The following is a 14,562-nucleotide window of genomic DNA, read 5'->3' on the forward strand; positions in this document are numbered from 1 at the left end:
GAGCATTAGTAACTAAATTGAGAGGCAGCACTGAGTGAGGGTTAGTCGCATGAGCCCTGGTTCAGACTACTTGGGTTCACATCCTAGCTCCACCGCTCAGTCATTCCTCCTGTGAATTAGGGATAATCAGTACTACCTGACTCACAGGGCTGTCAAAACTTTAAGCCAATTACTACATGTGAGGCACTAAGGGTTAGTTAGCTTTTAGTGTGTGCACATGTGCCTTATAAAAAGTGGACTTGTGCCTTGTGTTTTCTTCAAGTACTTAAATTTTGTAGAAGAGCTTTCTGAACTCCTACCTTTGAACAGAATAAATACATTTTCATAGTTGGTTGATAGCTTGGCTAGGTGGGGAGACTGGAAACATTGTTACATTGCCTTCCTGCATCCACTATTGCCAAGTTCCATGGCTGAGTTTCTTTCTCAGGAGCCTTTTTTAAAAAAAATTTTTTTATAATATCCACTACAAAGGAATAAAGTGATGAGCTTTATTTATTTATTTTTGGCTGCATTGGGTCTTCGTTGCTGCATGGGCTTTCTCTAGTTGTGGCAAGCGGGGGCTACTCTTCCTTGCAGTGTGCGGGCTTCTCATTGCGATAGCTTGTCTTGTTGTGGAGCACAGGCTTCTAGGCGCACAGGCTTCAGTAGTTGTGGCTCGTGGGCTCTGGAGCGCAGGCTCAGTAGTTGTGGCACACGGGCTTAGTTGCTCCGTGGCATGTGGGATCTTCCCGGACCAGGGTTTGAACCCGCGTCCCCTGCATTGGCAGGTGGATTCTTAACCACTGTGCCACCAGGGAAGTCCCCAGGAGCCTTTTTTACCTCTGAAACTTTCCAGGACCTGATGTTTCTTGAGGGTATGACTTACTCTGGGCCTTTTTTCCTTTTCTCAGGCATTAGCTGGACAATTTTAGGGAGAGGACTTGCATTCTTTGGCACAGGGGACTTTGTTTCTGTTGTGAGTTTGATCACATTCTCTGCTTCTGTTTTCTCTTTTTTGGTGCTCCTGTGAATTGGATGTTGAATTTCCAGGTGTGATCCTCTGGGTCCCTTAGCTTTTCCCTCATAGTCCTGCCTTTTTTATCTTTTTTGTTACATAGGAGATGTTCTTGGATTTATTTTGATAGTGATTTTTACTTTCTAAGAATACTTGGTTTGATATTTTTTAAGCTTGTCAAATGGGCCAGGTTTTCCATGCCTGGCTTCCCAGATCCTGTAGTTTAGTTGGGGAGGGGCCCTTCTGGTCCAGAATTCTGCCTTCAGCCCCGCTCGAACTCCCTGTCTAGTTGGGCACCTCATGGCTGTCCTCAGCTATGCCTGGCTTCCAGCTCTGAGCCTCTTAGGCTTACCTTCCCCAGAGCAGCTTCGTCCAGTAGAGCTTTGTGTGATGATGGAATGTTCTAGATCTGAACTGTCTAGTAAGGTTACCACTAGACATTTATGGCTGTTGAGCACTTAATATATGGCTAGTGTGGCAGAACTGAGTTGTAACTTTTATTTGCTTTTAAATTAAAAAAATTAAATGTGGTTAATGGCTATGGTATTCACCACTCTAGAGAATAAACCTCTAGTCTTTTGGCAGGATGGGGAATAGGGGCTATGGGTTGGGAGACCTTAGACTCCTCCTCCTGTGTTCAGCTGCACCTGCATCCTGCCCTGGGCTGTTCTTGGTGCCTGAGACCTCTGGGCATGGGCTGTGCCTCGCTTCTGCTCAGTTCTGCAGGTCTGCTGCTTCCTGGGCTGCTCCTCAGTTACCACATGTCTCACTGCTGCTTTCCACCTCTAAGTCAGGTTTCCACCTGACTTTCCAGCAGGTTTCCACCTGCTGACGTCTTTTGGCTATTGTTCTTTCTTCTCTTTTCCATTGTGGCTTTATATCTCTTTATTTCTTGGTCCCTGTTTTTCTGGGGCTCGAGGGGAGGGTGCTGAGATAAGCATGTGGTTTAATCTTCCATGAGTAATCTGTTTTCCTGATCTTCTATTCTTGCTTATTTGATGTGATATTCTTCCCAAATCACTCTCAACCCAGTAGTTAGCTGTTCTTTTCTATTGCTTGAGTTCTCTTCTTTGGGTTCAGCTCTTCATGTTATTGGTTCTTTAAGAAAAAATGGATGTAGACAAGGGCTCTGCCACTTAGTTTTTATAAGTTGGAGAGTTTCCAGCTAGACCTTTCCTGAACAGGATTTTGATCAGCAGCTCTGTGTGGAACAGTGTGGTGAGTTGATTGGCAAATTTTCTCTGAGAGAATAAGGGCATTGCTGGGAATTTTCTATTATGTTGTGGACATTTCAGATGCCAGAATAAAGAAGACTTTTATCTTAGGAGCTCACTTCTCTCTCTGGAGAAGCCTTCACTTTCCCTAAACATTTGTTCAGCATTTTGCCTTGGTATAAAAGCTGCTCATGCTCCTGAGGTGAGTGTGGGGCAGGGGCAGATCAGACTCCTCCCCACTTTGGGCTGCACTGCATTTGCTGACTCTGAGCTCAGAGCTCCATCATGGGCTCTTCTTTTCTGCATTCCAGGCAGGGTTTTTTGTTTTTTTTTTTTTTTACTGTGGGTTTCTCTGCCTCTGTAGTCTGGAGCTGCTCCCTCCCTGTCTGCCTTCTCCCAGAAGTCTTTAAAACCTCTTTCTCTTCCCATTCTTGCCATTGTTCAGGGGTTTTCCCTTTTATACAGCTATATTCTTATTTTACTGGGCTCTCATGAGCAATGGGAGGCAGATGTGTATGGACACCTGCGTATACCTTCTTTGGTTTTAATTGAGTTGAGCATTTTATGATTCAGTCTTCTTCTTTCCTAGCATATCAATTATACTTTTCTTTTTAGTGGTTGCCCTTATGTTTGTAATACATATTTACAACTGAATTAGCTGTAACTACTGGTATTAAATCTTCTTTCAAATAACACTATACCACTTAACAGGTAGTGCAAGAACCTTATAAGAATACTCCCAGCTCCTTCCTATCCCTTATAACTTTGCCGTCATTTCACTGTTCCATAGGTATAATCATCAAATACTTGTTTGCAATTATTATTTTGAACAAACTTATCTATTAGGTCAATTAGTAATATATGAAAAATTTGTCTTCTTTATGAAATACCTTATATACTAGCCTTTTTTTAATTTCAAAGTAGACTGCCCTAAAAATGGTATTGCTGGGTCAGAGCAGCATGTATATTTTATATTTCATGGGTACTACCAGATGATTTTCCAGTGTTGTAGGATTTTACCTTCTTGCTGGCAGTGTGTGAGAAGCTTGAAGAGTACCCCTCTTTCCATATTCTTGTCAAGACTACATCATCAGTTTGACTATATTTTGACAAGCTAATGGGTGAAAGACCTTGTTTTGATTCATATTGACCAACTCTTGTTGTGTTTGAGCATCTCACTGCTCCTATGGAGATACGGTTTTTGGTTATTTCCATTTCTTTTTTTTTTCAGTTTATTTTTTATTTTTAAAAATTTTATTGGAGTAGAGTTGCTTTACAATGTTGTGTTAGTTTCTACTGTACAGCAAAGTGAATCAGCTATATGTATATATATATCCCCTCTGTCTTGGATTTTCTTCCCATTTAGGTCACCATAGAGCACTGAGTAGAGCTCCCTGTGCTATGCAGTGGGTTCTCATTAGTTATCTATTTTATACATAGTATCAATAGTGTGTATATGTTAATCCCACTGTCCCAGTTCATCCCACTTGCCCCTGTCACCCTTGGTATCCATACGTTTTTTCTCTACATCTTTGTCTCTATTTATGCTTTGTAAATAAGATCTATACCAATTTTTTCTGATTCTACATATATGTGTTAATGTACAATATTTGTTTTTCTCTTTCTGACTGACTTCACTCTTTGTGACAGTCTCTAGGTCCATCCACATCTCTACAAATGACCCAATTTTGTTCCTTTTTATGGCAGAGTAATATTCCATTGTATGTATGAACCGAATCTTCTTTATCCATTCCTCTGTTGATGGACATTTAGGTTGTTTCTATGCCCTGGCTATTGTAAATAGTGCTGCAGTGAACATTGGGGTGCATGTGTCTTTTTGAATTATGGTTTTCTCTGGGTATATGCCCAGTAGTGGGATTTCTGGGTCACATGGCAGTTCTATTTTAGTTTTTTTTAAGGAACCCCCATACTGTTCTCCATAGGGGCTGTATCAATTTACATTCCCACCAACAGTGAAAGAAGGTTCCCTTTTCTCCACACCCTTTCCAGCATTTATTGTTTGTAGATTTTGTGATGATGGCCATTCTGACTGGTGTGAGGTGAGATCTCATTGTAGTTTTGATTTGCATTTCTTTAATAGTTAGTGATGTTGAGCATTTTTTCATGTGTTTGGCCATCTGTATGTCTTCTTTGGAGAAATGTCTATTTAGGTCTTCTGCCCATTTTTGGATTAGGTTACTTGTTTTTTTTTGATATTGAGCTGCATGAGCTGTTTGTATATTTTGGAGATTAATCCTTTGTCCATTGCTTCATTTGCAAATATTTTCTCCCATTCTGAGGGTTGTCTTTTCATCTTGTTTATGGTTTCCTTTGCTGTGCAAAAGCTTTTAAGTCCCATTTGTTTATTTTTGTTTTTATTTCTGTTACTCTAGGAGGTGGGTCAAAAAAGATCTTGCTGTGGTTTTTTATGTCAAGGAGTGTTCTGCCTATGTTTTCCTCTAAGAGTTTGATAGTGTCTGGCCTTACATTTAGGTCTTTAATCCATTTTGAGTTTATTTTTGTGTATGGTGTTAGGAAGTCTTCTAATTTCATTCTTTTACATGTAGCTGTCCAGTTTTCCCAGCACCAATTATTGAAGAGGCTGTCTTTTCTCCATTGTATATTCTGGCCTTCTTTTTCATAGATTAGGTGACCATTGGTGTGTGGTTTTATCTCTGGGCTTTCTATCCTGTTTCATTGATCTATATTTCTGTTTTTGTGTCAGTACCGTATTGTCTCGATTACTGTAGCTTTGTAGTAGAGTCTGAATTCAGGGAGCCTGATTCCTCCAGCTCCGTTTTTTTTTTTTTTTTCTCAAGATTGCTTTTGCTATTCAAGGTCTTTTGTGTTTCCATACAAATTGTAAAATTTTTTGTTCTGGTTCTGTGAAAAATGCCATTGGTAATTTGATAGGGATTGCATTGAACCTGTAGATTGCTTTGGGTAGTATAGTCATTTTCACAATATTGATTCTTCCAGTCCAAGAACATGGTATATCTCTCCATCTGTTTGTTTCGTCTTTGATTTCTTTCATCAGTATCTTATAGTTTTCTGCACGCAGGTCTTTTGCCTCCTTAGGTAGGTTTATTCCTAGGTATTTTATTCTTTTTGTTGCAATGGTAAATGGGATTGTTTCCTTAATTTCTCTTTCTGATCTTTCATTGTTGGTGTATAGGAATGATTCCTTTTCATAGCTTCAGCCCACTTTTTTAGTTTGATTTTTTTTTTCACCGACTCTGAGTTACGTATGCACACAGTGAACATGCAAGGCTTATTATAAAAAGTTCCTTGTTCTCCAGAGGCAGCTACTTTTGGCTGCTTTAGATGTTTCCTTTAGAGCTTACATCTAGATCATTAAATAATGTGCTTATAATACTTTTAGATTTTAGTTTAAGGTATTATTCATTGACTTATTATAATGATTTATATCTCTCTCTCCTTATCTCCCCCAGCCCACCTGCATGTACACACTTAGTCTCTCCCTTCCCTCTATCAGTGCAATATAGTTGAGCCAATAGTCTTGGTTGTAATCATACTGTATCTACCCTACCAAGAGCAGCCTTCACAGCCCAGCCATATCATTACTTTCACAACTTGTTTTCTTTGGAGTTAGTTTTATTTCTTTTGTTGGCATTAATTTTCAGTGTACTTGACTTTCCTAACTAATTATATCTTCTCTCAGTATATTCAAATACTAGACAAATTCTATCAATTTTTATCAAAGACTTTTTTAGCCTTCTGATCTACTTTATTCAGACTAGTTCCTGGCTTGGTCTGGTGCATAGCTTTTATCCTTGTAATGACCTTCATCATCACTAGGATGACTTTTTCCCCACCTCCTTCTGGAAGCTTTTCAGTCTTCTGTTGCCTGTTAGTATTCTGAAGTTTTATGATGTTTCTTGATGAAGTTCTGTTCTTAACCTATTTGATGGACTTTTTAAATCTGAAGATTTATGTCTTTCAGTTTAAGAAAAATAGTTGGATTTCATTTCTTTTTTGTCTTTGTTTTTACATAATATGACTTTATTCATATGAAATGTCAAAAATAGACAAATTCATAGCAACAAAGTGAATTTGTGGTTGCTGGGGGCCAAAAGTTGGGGCAATGATCTTCTGTTTTCTCTTAAACTCTCATTGGAATTTAGACTTCCCTATCTGTTCTGTGCCTTTTTTTTTTTTTTTTTTCCTTTCTAGGAAATTGCCTCAGCTTGCTTTATTTTCAAGCACTTCTACTGAAATTTTTATTTCTATTTCTTTTTTAAGAGTACATTCTTACTCTACCACCCTATTATTTTAATTTGTTTTTAATTTTATGCAAGTTTTAAAGGTTACTTTACATTTACAGTTATTACAAAATCTTGGCTGTATTCCCCATATTGTACAATACATCCTTGAGCCTGTCTTACACCCAGTAGTTGTTTGTACCTCCCACTCTTCCACCCCTGTATTGCCCCTCCCCCTCCCCACTGGTAACCACTAGTTTCTTCTCTTATCTGTGAGTCTGCTGCTTTTTTGTTATATTCACTAGTTTGTTGTATTTTTTAGGTTCCACATATAAGTGATATCATACAATATTTGTCTCTCTGACTTATTTCACTTAGGCTAATGCCCTCCAAGTCCATCGATATTGATGCAGGTGGCAGAAATTCATTTGTTTTTATGACTTAGTAGTAGTCCACTGTTTGTGTGTTCGTGTCTGTGTGTGTATATGTATACACACACACACCACATCTTCTTTATCCATTCATCTGTTGATGGACACTTAGGTTGCTTCCATTGTAAATAATGCTATGACCACTGGGGTGCATATACCTTTTCGAATTAGTGTTTTTGTTTCTTTTAGATATATACTCAGGAGTGGAATTGCTGGGTTATATAGTAGTTGTATTTTTAATTTTTTTGAGAAACTCTGTATGGTTTTCTACAGTGGTTGCACCAGTTTACATTTCCCACCAGCAGTGTTCCCTTTTCTCTACATCCTAACATTTGTTATTTGTGTTCTTTCTGATGGTAGCCATTCTTACAGGTGTGAGGCGAAATCTCATTGTGGTTTTGATTTGCATTTCCCTGTTGATTAGTAGTGTTGAACATCTTTTCATGTGCCTATTGGCCATCTGCATTTTTTCTTTGGAAAATATGTCTATTCAGTTCTGCCCATTTTGTAATCTGGGTTTGGTTTTTTTTTTTTGATGTTGAGTTGTATAAGCTGTTTATATATGTTGGATATTAACCCCTTATTGGTCATCATTTACAAATATCTTCTCCCATTCAGTAGGCTGTCTTTCATTTTATTGATGGTTTCCTTTGCTGTGCAAAAAGCTGTTAAGTTTAATTAGGTCCCACTTGTTTATTTTTGCTTTTATTACCTTTAGGAGATGGGTCAAAAAGAATATTGCTATTATTTTATGTCCAAGAGTGTTCTCACTAGCATCCTGTTCTTGTTTCATGAGTGTAAGTTCTTCTTACCTCTGTGAAGGTAATGAAGTTTCCATTTGTCATTTTATTTTTCTGTTCAAATAGACTTTTGTATTTGTTATCTTGGTCTCTGACTTTTTAAATTAGATTTCTTCAGATATACTAAAGTTAGTAAAAAGCTGCTTGAAACTCATGCAGGGAAATGGGACTTGTCACTTCTGGCCTTTGCTGAAGGGGGAACCTTGCCATGGTATTGTTTGAGGAACCTTTAATGTAAGTATCTTTAGTCTTGTCTTTGTTCTGGTCAGAGTCCATAAAGAAGGCTCTTACAGTTAGCTGCTTGAAGAGAGTATAAGCCTAGTGAGAGAAGACCACTGAATGCAAAAGGTGATGGGTCTCAAGCTTTAGTATATAAAACTTGATTAAATCCTGTGCTGCTTGCTATCAGTTTTAATTTCTGCCTAACTTCCAAGAGGTACAGGGGTGACTGCATGGAATGTGAAAATAATCTGGAGGTCAAGTTCCTTCTTAAACTTGAGTTTCAGGCATCTTTATCTTAAGTCCCACTTGTACCCCCAATTATAGAGATTTTTGGTGCCACCAATTTGAGTTTTTTGAGAGGTTCTATGAAATCCTGTTGATTCCATTTTCTATTCTGTGGCTGATCATTCAGTTTTTCTAGGCTCTGAATTATTCTTTTCTAGGTTCCAAACTTTGTTACTATCATATCTTTTTTTTCTCCTTGTCCTTGATGGCTGCAAGAGCCCTCTGAAAATTTTGTTTACTTTTGCATTTTAATATTTCAGGAGGGAGTAGATGTGAATGTATGTGTTCAGTCTGACAGAGTTAACCTGGAAGTCTTTTTCTTATCCATATATAACAATTCTTTTAAAATTATGAAGACTAACCCTTTGTCATGAGTTCTAAGATTTCTTTTTATTGTCCATCACTTCTCTATTTAAGTTTTTTCTGCTATGTAGACATCCTTTAATTATATGTAGTCGTTTTTCCCAATCATTATTCTTATGATTTCTAGATTTTTTTTTAAAGCGTCTCCCTCACATTGAAGTTAAACAGATAAAGCATAAAACGTTAGAATATCTTCTGAATCCTCATTGTGCAGTGGGTTAGAGTTTCTAACTTTATTAGCGAAAAACTGGATACATCTCAGATGTCCAACAATAAGAGGCTAGTTGATTAAATTATGTTTATACAAAGGAGTACTTAGCAGCTGTAAAAAGGGGATGAGGAATTTTTTATGTACTGCTATAGAATTATCAGAATATATGAAGTAAAAAACAAAACAAGAATGTTTATATAATGCTACCTTTTGTATAGTAGAATGGAATATGAATAAATACAATTATATTTGCTTTTTCAAAAGGGAATGATAAAAGAATAAGCTGAAAAGTGATAGTTTTAGAGGAGGGGAAGAAGTATATGGATCGGGAGGTATCGGTATGAAACATCTGGGATTATTCCTTGAGTGTACCTAGGCTTAACTTAGGAATCATGTATCTGTTTCATATACTAAATGTTAAAGTTAAAAAGTAGAACTAAAAAAAAAATTCAAACAAATGGAAATAAGTGAACTTAACTACCAGTCAAGTTAGTGATATACCCATGCAGAGAAAAGCAGTTCAGTCAGATTAGGTCACTTGAAGTACATACAGTGCTTTAGGTATCATCTTTTAGTCCTACAGGTGCTCATATAATTGCCCAGTTTTCGAAAAAAGTTCTTGATGAAGATATTTCTATTTTTTCTGGATCGGAAATGTTTCCCACGGTTAAAGGAGCTTTTACTTCTGTGTGTCGTCAAATATATGGTACATGTGAAGGCTTGCAGGTTTTAATTCCTTATAGTTTGCATGAATCTATAGCGAAGGCTTGGAAGAAGGTAAGTATTTTCAAACTTCTTTTTTCTTCTCTTCAAATCTTTATTTCAAATATGGTCACTATTATAATATCATACTACAGTTAAAATATTTTACTGGAGCAAATATGACGACTTTAGCACTATAGTAGTTCAGGGGACATAATGCTTTCTTATTTGGCACTACATAACTTCAGTACATCCTCTCCCCATAGCACAAAGCTCTGCGACCTAACTGGGCACTACAAAGTCTTTTCTTCTGAAAGGAGAGCCTTTGAATAAATTGTCTTTGCATAGACTGACCCTTTGGGAGTTATTTCTGAGCAATTTTTACAGATAGCTGGGTTTTAGTTGCATACACTGGAGATCATAATGTAGCAACCATCAAATATAGTATATTTGACATATAGTATATGCCAGCATCTTCCCCCATCCCATTTATATACTTCATTTATGAAATACTTTACATTATAGTTAAGAATCAAATAACTTAAAATTTGCAGGTAATTTAATTTTTAATTACATTGAGTCAAATATAAAATTGTTACATGAGAGCTTATGAATAACACTATCAGTAAAAAAAAAAATGTAAATTTGTTATATTTTAGACAAGTTTGCTATCAGAAAGAATTCCTACTCCAGTACAGCATTCTGATTCTGTTTCTTCGATAAGCCACAAATCCCAGAACATGTAAGTAAATCTGTTTTTTCACATTTGCTGAAATAATTTCAAAATGAGAAATGTAATAGAATACTGTGGCAAACACATTTTATAGGAAGCTAGATGTATATATATAATATATAGGTTCAAGGAAAAGTACACCTAGGAGGAACTTTAGCAATCACGTATACTTGTACCTTTTAAAAGAAGAAAAAATAGCAATATTTATTATACTTCAACCTGTATTTACATTTTGGGTTAGGAAATGTGACATGTTGTAGTGTTTCCAGAAAACTTGGAGAATCACCAAATACTAAAATTGGAAATTCAGTAGAAGTAGAATGTTTTCAAATGCCAGTGAAGTCCATTTACATTTAAACTATAACTTTCCAAAATGTGTGGGGTACATTTTAGATTTTGGCATTGGAGAATTATTTAAATCAGTATTTATAGTAATTTTTTAATTTAGATGTTTCCATGTTGTTTTCACAAATATCAGTAGGATATGGAGTCAGATTAATAGGGAATATATATATATTTTTTTAAAAAATTAAGATCTGGTGATGTGTTCCTGGAGTCTCTTTTTAATTGAGTGTCGGCATAACCTACAAAGACAATTAGAACTTTAAGTGATGTTTAGTTAAGAGAAATTTAAAAAGTCACCATTTTTCTTTAGGTAGGCATAGTTTAACTCAAAAACAAACAAAAAAGTCAAAGCCTTTTACATTTCCTTAATGATGTAATTGTTCAACAAATAGTTAATTTTCTAAAAATCAGTTATAGTTTTTTTTCTGATATAGTTGTGAAACTTAAATCAACTGCCATCTTTTTCTTTACATGAGGGGGTGAGTAAAAATGTTGCTGCAATTCATTTTTCAGGTAATTTCTAGGTCTGTTTTCTTTGATCTGTGATTTATTGTTTTCATTCATGCGTTCATTTTCTACTCATTCATTCAGCCATTTATTGGACCAAGTACTTTGCTGAGTTCTGAGTATACCTATATACCTTAGAGAACTTATTGTGTAGTGTAAAATACAAATAAGTTAATACAGTGCGGCAATGTAGCATGCTAAATTTATGATAGGGGTCATTCAGGGTCCTTTGGGAACTGACTTGGGGAAATCTTTCCTCAAGAAGTTGTTATTAAACTAAGTTAAAACGGATACATGGATATTAACTGTCTAAAAATGGGAGAACATTATTTCAGGTGGAAGAGATAGTGTGGTCAACAGACTAGCAGTGAGAGGGAACATAGTCAATGTATTTAACACGTTTTACTGTCAGTAATATTTTTAGATTCTGATGTTAGAGTCTGAGGGAACTAATAAATTATATGTCACTCCTTCTCTCCTGTGTTGTGAACCAATTAATAGAGATAAAGAAGTCAAGGAAATCAAAACACTGAATAACATAGGCTTCCCAAGATCAGAAGAATTAGACAGATTTACCCTTCTTTCACTATCAGCAGTGGATAGGCTTCCATCACCCCCAGAGACAGAGCTTACAAAGATCAAACTTAATTATGTAGTAGAACTAAGCAGACTGTGTGCTTCCTACAGGCAGCTGGGTCACAAAGAAGTGGTGGACTGGGGGAGAGGCATTGCCTATCCAATCATGCTTAGGTCATCCTACAAATTTCCTGAGTCCCCTCTTCAGTGGGGAGGAGTGAGTGATTAGGTGGAGAGAGGCAAGCAGTGTTAAACTGGGGAATGTGCTCCATGTGTAAACTTGATGCTAGAGGAAAAGGAGGTTCCTTCAGTATCTGATATTACTGTCTTAGAAACAAAGGTTTAATAGTTTTTGATAAAATAGAACTGTTTTCATTTTTGTCATCAAAATCAAATGATCTCATGGAGTTGTTGAGTATCTTCTGCATTAATTGAAAAGTTTGGTATGAGATGGGTATTATTTGTTCCATTGTAGTTTAGTAAAACTTGAGCATAAAATTATTTTGGCCAATTAACTAGACTAGCTTGTCTCCAGCATGTAGCAGGTGCTTGATAGCTTGGTTGAATTAGTGAATGAATAACACTTCTCCTACCACCAGGCACTAGTTTCTAAATAAGGACAGTGATGGTAAGACTGAGATCTTAGTCTTACTGAGTAGGGTAAAATGAAGAGTAAGTTGTTAAAATCTATATTTTTGAGCCTCTGACAGACTAATGGTAGGCATTTTGATCTTATTTTCTAACAGTATATGTTGGAGATTTCCTCTCCATCCTTTCATTTACTGGTGCTTACAATACTATAGAGAATATAGAAGCTGCTTTGTAGTCATCTTACGGTATGTCTTAAATCTAGACTGAAATGCAACCCCAGATGAAATTTCTACGAGGCTAGTTTGATATCAGTGATTGCAGTGACTGCAAATTACTTAGGGGCCATCCTTAGGGTGACTGTAGAGAAGAATGTAATCACAAAAAAACCAATGATGCCCAACCTGCCCCAACCAATTACCAAGGGACCTTTGGTAAAACTAGAGGTTGAAGTAACGGGGGAATCTTTGATCTGCAAAAACAGCCTATGATCCCAAAGAAATAAACACCTAAAACTTAATTGCCATGAGAGTGTCTATACTATACACTCTATAATATCTAACCATTCAAAAATCGGAGTTCTTATAAGCTAATAAAGCAGTGTGACCGTTGCCTATTGTCCTAAGGGGAGGGTTCTCCAAGGATGATAAACAAATTCAGTAGCTTAGATCTTCCTTCTGTTTTGAAACATTGAGTGTCTTCACTATAATTTGAAGGGAGAATTAAATGCTAGGTTAATAGGAGAAACAATAAACTAAAGTATATTAACTTTCTCAGAATTATATGACACAACCTGTAAGTTTTTTGCCTGTGTTTTTACTTGGGGGTAGTCGGGGTAGACTTTTTAAAAACAATTTCTTTAATGGCTAATAGTTCATTCAAGGTTTTTATTTCTGCTTGAGTGACTTTTGCTATATTTTCTAAAAAAAAACGTATTTTTTAATCAATATTTACTTTTTTGGTGTTAATTTGTACAAAGTATTCTTATGATGTTAAAAAAATTCTTTAGCTGTAGTTATTTCTCATTTTTTGATTCTTAGTATTTTTTGCTTCCCCCCCCTCCAATTTATTTTCATTAGTTTATGCAAAGACCAGTTTTTGATTTTGCTAATGTTCTCTTTCCCTCTCTATCATCTCTCCTTCCCTCACTTTAGTAGTACAGGAAAACAAGTGGAAGGGGATTGAGAATGGATATTAAAAGAAGGAATCTACATCAGCCATTCTAACTTTAATACATGTTGATATGTAGTACTTTCATTATTAAGCTCTTATAAATATTGAGAAATTTCTATCTTGATTTTACTCTTAAAATCCATGAAATATTTGGAATACATTTAAGTTTCCAAACATGGTTTTTTTTTTTTTTTCTTACTACTATATTTTACTGTTGACTTCTAATTCATTTCTGTTCTTTTCAGAAAATATAGATTGCATAATATGTATCCTTTTAGGTTGGTTGAGATTTTGTGTTGTAGTACAGGGTCAATCAAAAAAAAATCTGTCCTTGCTTGAAAAGACTATTTTATGTTTTTTATTGGAAGTAGAGATATTCTAAGTTTTTAATATTTCCACCAATATTTTGTTTTGTCGGCATATGTATAATCATTCACTATAAAAGTTGATTTGTCCATTTATCTTTGTAATTCTGGGGTTTTGTTTTACATACTTATATTTTATGCTATTAGGAACATAATTCACTGTTTCTTGGGAACTTTTTATTATATAATATTTCATTACTGCTTTGCCTTAAGTTTTATCCTGTATGTTACTAATATTGCTAAATATACTTGGCTTTAGTTAGTATTTGCAGAGTACATGAGTTAAGAATGTGTCTGATTGCAGAGCTTCCCTGGTGGCACAGTGGTTGAAAGTCCGCCTGCCGATGCAGGGGACACGGGTTCATGCCCCGGTCCGGGAAGATCCCACATGCCGCGGAGTGGCTGGGCCCGTGAGCCATGGCCACTGAGCCTGCGTGTCCAGAGCCTGTGCTCCACAGCGGGAGAGGCCACAACAGTGCGAGGCCTGCGTACCGCCCAAAAAAAAAAAAAAAAAAAAAAGAATGTGTCTGATTGCAGATAGCTCAGTAAGGCTTTCTTTTTCCCATGAAGCAAGAAGTCTCATGGAATACTATCCAGGCATTGACTCACTGATGTGGTTTGAGACCCAGCCTCCTTTTCTTTTTCATTATTAATGTTTTTGGGGGGTTTTTTTCCCCTCAAGTTTGCACAATGGCTAACCTCTAGACTCACAGCTGCTTTTGAAGAGGAAATAGGTTGTAGAGACAAATGGCTTCTTTTCATGATGCTTTGTCTTTTATTTAGGAAAGAAATCTCATTAACATTTTGTGAACATCTAAATCAATGTAATA

General features: G+C 36.3%; 1 protein-coding gene across 1 annotated transcript in view; it reads left to right on the forward strand.

The window, feature by feature from the left end:
* TBC1D32 (TBC1 domain family member 32) overlaps nucleotides 1-14,562 on the forward strand; it is a 184,802-nt gene that overhangs the window by 58,617 nt on the left and 111,623 nt on the right. The window contains exons 17-18 of the mRNA XM_060115191.1: nucleotides 9,319-9,520; nucleotides 10,105-10,187. Of these exons, the coding sequence (XP_059971174.1) occupies nucleotides 9,319-9,520; nucleotides 10,105-10,187 (285 nt within the window). The remainder of the gene's footprint in view (nucleotides 1-9,318; nucleotides 9,521-10,104; nucleotides 10,188-14,562) is intronic.

Source organism: Mesoplodon densirostris, chromosome 12 (assembly GCF_025265405.1).
Source record: "Mesoplodon densirostris isolate mMesDen1 chromosome 12, mMesDen1 primary haplotype, whole genome shotgun sequence".
In the NCBI taxonomy this organism is placed as follows: Eukaryota; Metazoa; Chordata; class Mammalia; order Artiodactyla; family Ziphiidae; genus Mesoplodon; species Mesoplodon densirostris.